This window comes from Spermophilus citellus, assembly GCF_964194105.1.
Source record: "Spermophilus citellus genome assembly, chromosome: 6".
NCBI lineage: Eukaryota > Metazoa > Chordata > Mammalia > Rodentia > Sciuridae > Spermophilus > Spermophilus citellus.
The window spans coordinates 7,288,850-7,299,372 of NC_138187.1; the positions used below are offsets into that span (position 1 = coordinate 7,288,850).

Genomic DNA, 10,523 nt, shown 5'->3' on the forward strand with positions numbered 1-10,523 from the left:
CAGTGAAGCTCGAAGAACTTTCCAGAACCCTGGATCACGTGTTCCTGGTGCTGCCCAACCACTGTCTGGGGATGGCTGTCAGCAATTTCTATGAGAACTATGAGACACAGCGGTACTGCACCTCCTCAGAGGTTGCCGCCCACTACTGCAAGAAATACAGTGCGTGTCCGGACCCCTCCCTTGGGGCAGCCCCACCCTCTTGGCCTCCATCCAGGGCAGCCAGAGTGTCCCCAGCACTCCCCCAGACAAGGGGCTTCATTGGCCCATTTCCTGTTGTTGTAACACAGCACCACAGAAGGGACAGAAGTCAAGAGGCTTGTTTCAGCTCAGGGCCATCCAAGGCAAGGACCCACATCTGGTGATGGCCTCCTTGCTGTCAGAGTCCTAAGGCAACTCCAGGCATCACATGGCCTGAAGCAGGGATCACAAATGCCTGTGTGTCTTCTGGTCTCTCTTTCTCTCTCTCTCTCCTTCTAAAACCACCAGCATTGTCACTAATCCCAGTCACTTCCCAAGGCCCCACCTGTGAGCACCATAGCTGGATTAAGCTCCCACCCTCTTATTGCTTCAGAGTAGAGATCATATTTGCACACATGAATCCTTGGGAAACCCTCAGACCACACCCAAACTGCAGCAGGACTCCTCTGTGTTCTGAGCAGCCAGATGCTTGCCCAGATCATCCCCACATCCATTCCAGCCCTGCTACTGCCCACATGTTCTGGGCCTGCCCTGGTGTTTCTGTTCTTTGTACCTGTCTTTGTGTCCTATGGCCTCTAGAATAGAACCACAGCTTCATGACAGACCTGTATCCTCTCAGGAGTCTGGAGGCCAGAGGTCCAAGTCAAGGCATAGTGGGGTGGGATGTGTTCCTTCCTGAGGCTCAGGGAAGGATGTCTTCTGCCCCTAAGCTCTCAGGGCTCCAGGCACTTCATTTCTGCATCTGTCTGTACTTGGCCTCCTCCCCTGTATCTCTGGATCTCAAACTCCTGCCTGTTGTAAGGACAGTTGTTGTTGGATGCAGGGCCCACCCTAAATCCAGTATCTCACCTTAAGACCCCTAATTAATTATACCTTCAAAGACCCACTTCTAAACAAGGTCACATTAACAGGTTCAGAGCATTAGCACTTGGACCTATCTTTGCGGGGCCCTTTCTGTACCTGAAACCATCTTATTGTATAGCAGCAGGCAACTGGGTGGTCAGCTCTGCAGAACCCTGCACACCCTAAGGCAGGCCTACCTCCTTGCTTTGCTCCTGCTGAGTCCCACTCATAGGGCCTGTGACTGTTGGTCATGTGCCATTCCTTCTCTAAACCATGGGCACCTCGAGAGGGGTCGAGATGTTGGCATCATCACAGAACAGTCCCCAACTCAAGGTCACCGCAAGTGATGAGCGGCACAGCAGGGCAGCATCCACCCATCACAGGTGTGCGAGGGGTACCTTACATGGCAAAATCCCCATGGCTAGGAAGTGCCTGAGGCTTCTATGTGGCATTGACAAGCACAAGGCACACACTCAGGAAGAGGAACATGGAGCCTTGGTAGAGAGAGTGCAGGGCCAGCGCTGGGACCCAGGGGGGGAGGAGGCTGCTGTGGTCACAGACTCAGCCTGGTTCCTTGCCCCTCACAGATATTAAGTACCAGGAGAACTTCTTCGCCTGGAGCGCCCCAGGGGTTGGCAGGTTCATGACCTCCATGGCTGCCTCAGGGTGCGCCTACCTCACCCTGCTCTTCCTCATTGAGACCAACCTGCTGTGGAGACTGAGGACCTTTATCTGTGCCTTCCAGAAGAGGTGGACATTGGTGAGTAGCTGCTGAGCAGCTCAGGTTCACTGGTGGTCTCCATCCCTGACACAAACACATCAAACACAGCCTGTTGAGATCACATTGGAAACACATTCACCTGGGGTGAACTGACTTCTCTAAAATACTAAGCCTCTTCTAAAAAAGGAGTGATCTCCATGTGTTACAGTGGAGCCTTACTGGCTGCATGCGGTGACCCTCATCTATTGTCCCAGCTACTCAGGAGGCTGAGACAGGAGGATCACTTGAGCTCAGGAATTCAAGGCCAGCCTGGGCAACTTGATGAGACCCATCTCAAAACAAACAAACAAACAAACAAAAAAACAACCTTCACATCCTTGAGTGAAGAGTGAAGTTCATGATTCTGTGAGTCCCTTACAGAGTTTGTTCCCTGGATGCTGACCTCAGCCCGAGGCTACTGCTTCTTATAAAGGTCTGAGTGCACATGGGGCCTGTACTGGGGTGACATACCTTGGAGTCCTTAGTCCCCTTGCATGTCCCACATCAACCTCAGCACCTGCTCTTCCTCCCACGGGGCTGGGGTTCACACATGTGATCTTTATCTTGAATGACTAGGAAGAATTGCACAACCGGACATCGGTGCTTCCTGAGGACCAGGATGTGGCAGATGAGAGGAGCCGAGTCCTGGCCCCTGGCCTGGACATCCTGCTGCACACGCCTCTGACAATCAGGGAGCTCTCCAAGGTAGTGTGTGGGCCCTGCCCTCTGCTGGCCACCATGTGGGCTGGGGTCATGGAAGCTGGCTGAGGACAAAGGCTGGGGTCCCGCTCACCCAGTGCCCTCTGCTGGGTGCCCTGCAGGTGTATGAGCAGCGGGTGCCCCTCCTGGCTGTGGACAGGATCTCCCTCACTGTCCAGAAAGGGGAGTGCTTTGGCCTGCTGGGCTTCAACGGAGCCGGGAAAACCACGACATTCAAGATGTTGACTGGGGAGGAGCCCATCACCTCAGGGGATGCCTTCGTTGAGAGCTACAGCATCAGCTCTGACATTGGGAAGGTGGGTACCCTGCCAGGTAGGGTACGCAAGGCAGAAGGGGTGCCCTGAAGGCAAGAATGGCTGGCTTCTGGCTCCGGGTGGACACAGCACAAAGGAGAACAAGGTGGTATGGTGCCAGAGCTGAGCAGGAGAGATGGGGCTAAATTCCATGAGCCAAGAAATGCAGACTGCACCAACGGAGCCACCTCTGCCAAAGCCCACTGTGTCCAGGGAATGTGCCTCAAGGGAAGGGACAAAAGTGAAGGCCCAGGGCCCACCCACAGTTTCCCCCTAATTGGGCTGAAGCCCACAGGATGAGGATGGACAGGACAGTTCTCATGCTCCCCGACCTCAGGAGATGGCACAGCAGATGGCTGTGTGTCAAGCAGAGCAGGGAAAGGAAAGGCAAAGAGCCTGTGCCTGTGAAGGGACCACAGCTCTTCTGAGCTGGCAGCAGGGGGCTCCAGGCGGCAGTGCCCGCAGGAGTCAGAGCGCACAGGGGTCACAGGGCCCCTCCAGAGGGAGGCCTGTCCTCGTCCCAGAAGAGTCCCCATACAGTGTGTCCAGGTCTGCGAACAGTGCACAACAGGCAATGAAGGGTATGGGCAACTGGAACCCACAGACACAGGGCTCCACGGGAAGAGCGAACCCCAGCTGCTGGGTTTCCAGAGTGTAAAATAATGTTGTGTTTAAAGAAGTAAACGAAGCTGGGCACAGTTACACCTGTAACCCCAGTGAGTGGGGAGGCTGAAACAGGAGGACTAAAGGCTCAAGGCCAGCCTTAGCAACTTAGCCAGACCCTGTCTCAGAATTTAAATTCTCAGAATTAAAAATAAAAAGGACTGGGCATGTAGCCCAGTGCTACAGCATCCCTGGATTCTAACCCCAGTACTAGGAGAAAAATAGAAGTGTCATGGCTGGAGACCTCTGCAGGGAAGACAGAACTATATATGATCTGGAAATGGAAGGTGAAAAACAATGCTCTTTACATTTAATCCAAGTTCCAAAAGGATAGCACAGGCGGGGCTAGAGAGTAATAGACAAACAGATAACCTAAGCATTTTCCCAGACCAATTAACAACAGATTCTAGAACTCCAAGAAGGGTGAAGATAAAGAAATCCAGTCCTTGGAATCAGAAGAACCTGGGCAGGCTTGCCCCTAACAGCTGCTGGGGCACATGCCCAAGCCCTGAGAGACCAGCTGCTGGGCTGTCCTGCTGAGTAATGTCCCTCCACTGAACTCCCTGCAGAGCTGCTGACGGTGTGCACCTTCTGCTGGAGGAAGAGAAAAGGCCCCAGCGTGTCAAAGGCCATTAAATATCTGATGCACAAACGTGCCGGTGGTCAGTATGTGGTCTTGCACTGTGATGGCTCTTATGAAGCCATTTTTGCACTAGCCTGCCCCTGTGGCTGCCAATCTGGAACAGGCTCTCTGCTGAACCATGTGCTGGCTCATTTCTGACATCTCTGGGAACCTCCCCGAGCCAGCCATGTCCTTCCTGCATCCCCACTGAGATACTTCTCGGTGAGCTTCAGCTGAGTGCAGCCACCAGGGCCTGGGCACCAAATCCTTGGATCACCCTGGACAGACTCACTGGAAGAGCCCAGAGACAGACTTGGGGCAGGCAGGCACCATGGCAGGTGGTTTGTATGGTCTTCTGACAGGAAGCAGCTTCCCTCTGACCTGCTTCTTCCCTGGGCTGTGTCCTAACCCAGGTGCGGCAGCGGATGGGCTACTGTCCCCAGTTTGATGCCCTGTTGGATCACATGACTGGCCGGGAGATGCTGGTCATGTATGCTCGGCTCCGAGGCATCCCTGAGCACCTCATTGACCCCTGCGTGGAGAACACACTGCGGGGCCTGCTCCTGGAGCCACATGCCAATAAGCTGGTCGGGACCTACAGGTACGACCTGAGCCCAGACCCAGGCCCTGTGAGGAGATGACCCCTGGCCCTGCCCAGAGTGGAGCTGGGGGGGTCTCCTTTTAGATCCAGGGTGGGGGGACTGCACAAGTCAGCTCCTGCCTGTGGCTCAAGGATCAGGCAGGGATTTGGTGGCATGACCTAGGTGTCACCAGGGGAGAGGACTGCCCTGATGGTTCCTGCCATTTAAAAACAAGGCCAGCCAACAAGCGATGTTGGGCACCCTGTCAGGTCCCCTTCAATACAGAGATGTTCCTCCTCCATGTAGTGGACCCACCCCCTGCACAGTTCTAAGACTTCCAGTTCTATGCAGTGGGTTTTCTTGGCCGAGTCACCTCCTTCCTTCCTCTCCCCTGGGGCACTCTGCAGTCCCTGGGCATGGGACCTGGGCTTGTGCTAATTATCAGCCCTATCTCCCACCTGGCACCTCTCCACTCCCAGTGGTGGTAACAAGCGCAAATTGAGCACTGGCATCGCCCTCATTGGAGATCCTGCAGTCATCTTCCTGGATGAGCCATCCACTGGCATGGACCCCGTGGCTCGGCGCCTGCTCTGGGACACTGTGGCCCGGGCCCGCGAGTCTGGCAAGGCCATTGTCATTACCTCCCACAGGTAGAGCCTGGGTCTCTGTGTGTCAATGGAGGAGCTGAAATGGGTGGCTGGGGAGGGGCCAGGGAGCCAGACCACCTGTGACCAGCTGGCATAGAGATTCCCCAGGTTCTGCATGTGGCCACACTGAGCATGGGAATCAGGAACATCCTGATGTAGGCATTGACACCTTCTGTCTACACAAGGCTTTTACACCTAGGGTGGGCTTCCGCTTCCCCCAGCCCTGTCTCAGCTCTACTCCCTGTCCTCAGCATGGAGGAGTGTGAGGCCTTGTGCACCCGGCTGGCCATAATGGTACAGGGTCAGTTCAAGTGCCTGGGAAGCCCACAGCACCTCAAGAGCAAGTTTGGCAGCGGCTACTCCCTGCGGGCCAAAGTCCGAAGTGAAGGGCAGCAGGAGGCACTGGAGGAGTTCAAGTCATTTGTGGACCTGACCTTTCCAGGTTTGTGCTGACCCTGGCAGCCTCCACTGGGGGTGGGAGGCAGTCCTCTGCTGGACCTCTGTGCCTGACCCCTGCCAAATCCCACATCCCTGACCCTGAGGAAGAAGACCACAGTCCTGTGCACCTAGGCTGTCCTCCCTGGCCCTCCAGCCTGGACCTCATGGGAACATGGTCTCTCCTTTGTGCAGGCAGTGTCCTAGAAGATGAGCACCAAGGCATGGTCCACTATCACCTGCCTGGTGGCAACCTCAGCTGGGCCAAGGTGAGTATAGCCCCCTCCCCAGCCAGGTGCTAACAGGGAAGGTCCCTTGGAGCCTCCCAGTCTTCCACAACCCCAGGCTCTTGTGGGAGGAATCACTTTCTCTTTCTCCTCTCACTGTAATTATCTGCTAGATTTGGGTTTTATATGCAAAATATTTGAATTGAAAGGAATTCAGTGCAAAAAAAGGATGCTGGCATAGTTTACTCAAGATCAGACCCCGAACTGGGAACTGGGCCAGGAGGAAGTCCAGCCCTTGCTGCCCTTGTGCAGCCAGCATCTCTCCCTAGAAGCTTGACTGACTTCTCCTAGGGACTTTGGGGTGGGGTTGAGCGAAACAGGATCTTGAGTTTGTGGTACTAGTGACTGAACCCAAGAGCACTTTACAACAGTGTTACATTCCTTCTTATTTTTTATTTTGAGACAGGGTCTCACTAAGTTGCTGAGGTTGTCCTTGACTTTGCTATCCTCCTGTCTCAGCCTCCCAATCTGCTGGGTTTACAGGTGTGGGCCACTGTGCCTGGCTCCTTGCCAGCCTCTTATTGCCAGAGGATTTACCCACCTGCTAGGGAGCCTAGGTCCTGAGCTTTCTTACAACCTGCTTTTCTGCCTCCCAAAGGTTTTTGGTATCCTGGAGAAAGCCAAGGAGAAGTATGGAGTGGATGACTACTCAGTGAGCCAGATCTCACTGGAGCAAGTCTTTCTGAGCTTTGCCCACCTACAACCCCCCACTGCAGAGGAGGGACGATGAGGAGCCGTCTGCTGCCTCCAGGGCACTAGGCAGGGACTGGACAAGCCTGTGCACAGTTGTGTACCCTCTCCGTCTGAGTTTCTCTTATCCTTTATTTTTAATCACTTTTTTCTATGATGATATGAAAAAAATCAAGGCAGTCTGCACAGAATGGATCAAGTGTGCCAGGGCCCTTGTATGAGAATCAGCATGCAAATTTCCACTCCCAAAGGCAGACACTATGGAACTCACATTCCCAGGCCCAGAACAGGTCCGGCAGTGTGAACAGGTGAAGAGCTGTCTCAGGACCGCAGCTGACCCAGAGACTGAATTTCTCTACATGTTCACAGAAAGAAAGGGCTCTGGGACCTGTCCACGTTTACATATGCACTAAGCTCCCCTGGGGAGGACAGAGGAAGCCAGTAGGGATGAGTTTTGGCAAGGCTCTTCAGGCTGCTGAGGACAAAAAGTTTCAAATGACCTCCATCTGTGAAGGAAAGATATCAGCTGTGACTAGGTGCTGAGACCTCAGTTTCCAGTGCATCCCAGAGGCACCCCAGAGTCGATGCTCCTCAGGGTGTCGCTACCACTCCAGGCCTACCTGACCGCAGACCCAGCACCCTCCCACAAGTATCTTCCAGAAGCAGCCAGCACGGTGGCCAGACTAGGCATACAGTCCTCCTCTGTTCCCAGCTGTACCTCTGAGAAGCTACTGACCACAGGAACCACTACAGGGACTGAGCAGCTGTCTCCTGCGCATACACTAAACACACTATGACCGTCCAGAAAATAAAGGCTGAGGGAACATGATCACAGCCCGCGAGTCACACATGTGATGGGGGGACGGGTCTGGATCATTCTCTCACAGTCCAAATATGCAGCTCTTATACCAAGTTTCAAACACAGAACTTTGCTTCTCCCCGTAGGGAGCAAACTTAGAGGATTCATTGCCATCAGGTGACGGAGCAGGCCAGATCAAGAGAACATGTTTGGTGCAGGAGGCCTCTGGCTCCAGGGTCACTTGGGGGCATGAATCATCTTCCAGAAGATTCTTCAGCATCAGTCCTCCCCCTCCTTTTTTGTGCATGGTGCTGGGTTGAATCCAGGGCCTTGTGCATGTGAAGCAAGCACTCTACCAACTGAGCTGTATCCCCTGCCTATCACTTCCTTTTTATTTATGCACTGAAGTTTTAGTTTTCAAAAACTTCAGTGATTCAGATTTCTTTTTTCTGACTGAACCCAGAGGTTCTGAGCCACACCACCCTAGTCCTTTTAATTTTTTTTTAATTCTTTTTTTAACGTTTTATTTATTCATTCATTCATTTTTATGTGGTACTGACGATTCATTCATTCATTCACTTACTCATTTATTTACTTTTATGTGGTGCTGACGATCAAACCCAGGGCCTCGCATGCACTAGGCAAGCGCTCTACCACTAAGCCACAACCCCAGCCCTTATTTTTTAAAATTCTTTTAGAATTCAGTTTTAGAAAAACTTGTTTTCATCACTTTGGCTCATTTGGGTCAATTTCAAATTCATGCCTTTGTTAGTCTTTTAAGATTCACCAAAGCTGCAGATAGTTCCCAGTAGCTCTGCTGCCTCCCTAATTTTCTTTGAATTATCATCTTTTAGTTTCGTGCTATAAAAAATGTTTGCGATGGTTGTTAGGCTGGGAGGTGGGACTGTTCTGGCCATGCAACTTGTCAGCAAGCCTAAGGTTGTCCATTGCTGGGTTTGTGGAGTTGGGGGAGACAGGCCAGTGAACCCACGAGTCCTGCTACAGGATGTCCTTTGATTTGACTTAAATCCCTGTGTTGGAGATTCGGGAATCTCATTTTTTCTCCTTTGAGACCATAAGAGGGTGAGAAAAGGTATTTAGTAGGACTTAAGAAACAGCTGATGTGAGGCACACACATGAAAGCAGCTTGCTTCAGTACACATGGAGATTGTCATCCTCTCACAAGCGGGAGAGAGCTGCCAGCAGGACTTAGGTGAGGACTGTCACAACCAGAATCCTTTAGGAGATGACCCACAGCGATGGAGAACACTGTGGGAACCAGAAAGGGCAGGCACGTATATGGTTAGGAGGTTCCAGAGGTGTCTATGGGAAGAGCCCAGAGCTGCACCCAAGCACAAAGCCTGGGTGACTGCCGCAGCAGCCTAGTTAGAAGGGACCCCAAGGAGCAACACAATGGGTTGACACTTTGCCTCCCACACCCAGTGCATCTTCAGGGCAAGACACTGTGCTTGCCCTGAAGATGTCACCAGAGGAACAGTAAAGACCAAGTCCCAGGAACCCACCCACTTGGCTCTTTTGAGTTGCAGCAGTTCTAGGCAGGACAGGGCACCATGGACTCCTGCCCTGCTCTCCTTCCAGTATACTCCCATCCAGACCACCAGGCCCCAGACCACCAGGCCCCAGGCTGACCAGTCCTCCCCAGAGGTTCTAGGACCTGCTCTGCTGCTAACTCCAATGAGATCAAGGAGACACAACTCTGCCTCTGCATCTCTTTGTGGTCCAGCTACCATAGAGTTGAAAACGACACCCGTGGCAAAGCCTGCATGTTTTGTCCTTTAGTCCTGCCTGGTCCAACAGGGTGGCTCAACTGACAGTGTCACCACACCCAGAACTTCAAGGGAGCCCCATGAGGGTGGGTAGTTAAGTCCTGCTATGGACAGGATTGAGTCTGAGCCCTCCATTGCCTTGATAGGTTTAAAGGGGAAGGGCTACCCGCCCCCCCAGCCACCCAGAACAGACTTGCTTCATGCATCAGAAATTCCAGAACACAGATCCAAAGAAGACAGAAATGTATTTCTCAGCTGTATGAAGTCAGAGAAGGCAGCACAAGGCTTTGTGTCACCTCCAGGGTCTCAGGGGTCAGGCTCCATCCACCTGTTCCTCTACCCTACTGGGAGTCTATAGAATTGGCAGAAAGAAGGGTCTGTGGGGAGAGGAAATTACACTTGGCTGACCTGAAGCCTTGGGGTAGCTCCCTGATGTTGCTTCTGCTATGAGTCTAGCACTGCCTGCAAAACAGATACGTGGCTACACCAGGTATGAGAAAACCCATATGCAGGACGCATGCTGCATTCTCCATCCTAGAGCACAGGTGGTCGGTCCCACGTGCATGCCAGTACTGTCCACCTAAACTGGTAACATGGTACTACAGAGGGTCCCCTTTTCTCCTGATGGGTCTTCATGGCCTGGGATCTGGGTAGCCGGATAGGGGACTGAAGCTGTGGGGTTGGGCCTGGGGACCGGGGACCCTGCCTTCCTCCTCAACACATGGGGCTGCCCAGGCCCTACTCCTGGAGCCAAACACATACCCCAAAGATACTGGCATCCAGGGCCTCTAGGGTCTGAGAAGGTACATGCATCCCAGCTACAGTTGGTACCAGGTCTGCTCTGCTGGTCCCTGCCACAGCTTTGCCCCAGACTCATCCAGCACAGTCATAGCTTTACAACTAACTTTCCACCAGTCCCCATTAAAACCAGGAGGAAGGCTTAGTTGTCATCATCCTTGACTTTCTCATGGTAGAAATAGATACGTGGCTTTGAGCTGAAGATGAGCACAGGCCCCAAATCCTAGTGCTCAGACCCACAGGCCCTTGTGGAGGGCAACCTGCACCCTGGGTGAGAGTTTATAAGTGCCCTCAGCCCAGAGGGTCCCCCACCTCTTAAGATACAAACCGAGAGCCAGGGAGGCCTCTCACAAGTATAGACCTTTCCAGCTGGCAGAGCTCACCTAAGCCATCTGCCTAA

The 10,523-nt window shown here is 53.1% G+C and overlaps 1 protein-coding gene across 7 annotated transcripts in view; it reads left to right on the plus strand.

The window, feature by feature from the left end:
- The window catches only part of LOC308651922 (phospholipid-transporting ATPase ABCA3), a 51,284-nt gene extending 43,716 nt beyond the window's left edge, over positions 1-7,568 (plus strand). For 6 of the 7 annotated variants that reach the window (XM_081299500.1, XM_081299501.1, XM_081299503.1 and 3 more), the window contains 9 exons: positions 1-159; positions 1,629-1,801; positions 2,378-2,506; positions 2,623-2,817; positions 4,513-4,700; positions 5,160-5,330; positions 5,579-5,769; positions 5,958-6,031; positions 6,648-7,568. In XM_081299500.1, coding sequence (XP_081155626.1) covers positions 1-159; positions 1,629-1,801; positions 2,378-2,506; positions 2,623-2,817; positions 4,513-4,700; positions 5,160-5,330; positions 5,579-5,769; positions 5,958-6,031; positions 6,648-6,779 — 1,412 coding nt within the window. In that variant the 3' untranslated portion in view covers positions 6,780-7,568. Of the gene's footprint in view, positions 160-1,628; positions 1,802-2,016; positions 2,168-2,377; positions 2,507-2,622; positions 2,818-4,512; positions 4,701-5,159; positions 5,331-5,578; positions 5,770-5,957; positions 6,032-6,647 lie in introns of those variants that run through there. The other variant, XM_081299505.1, reaches the window with a different exon arrangement.
- The last annotated feature ends 2,955 nt before the right edge of the window (positions 7,569-10,523 follow it).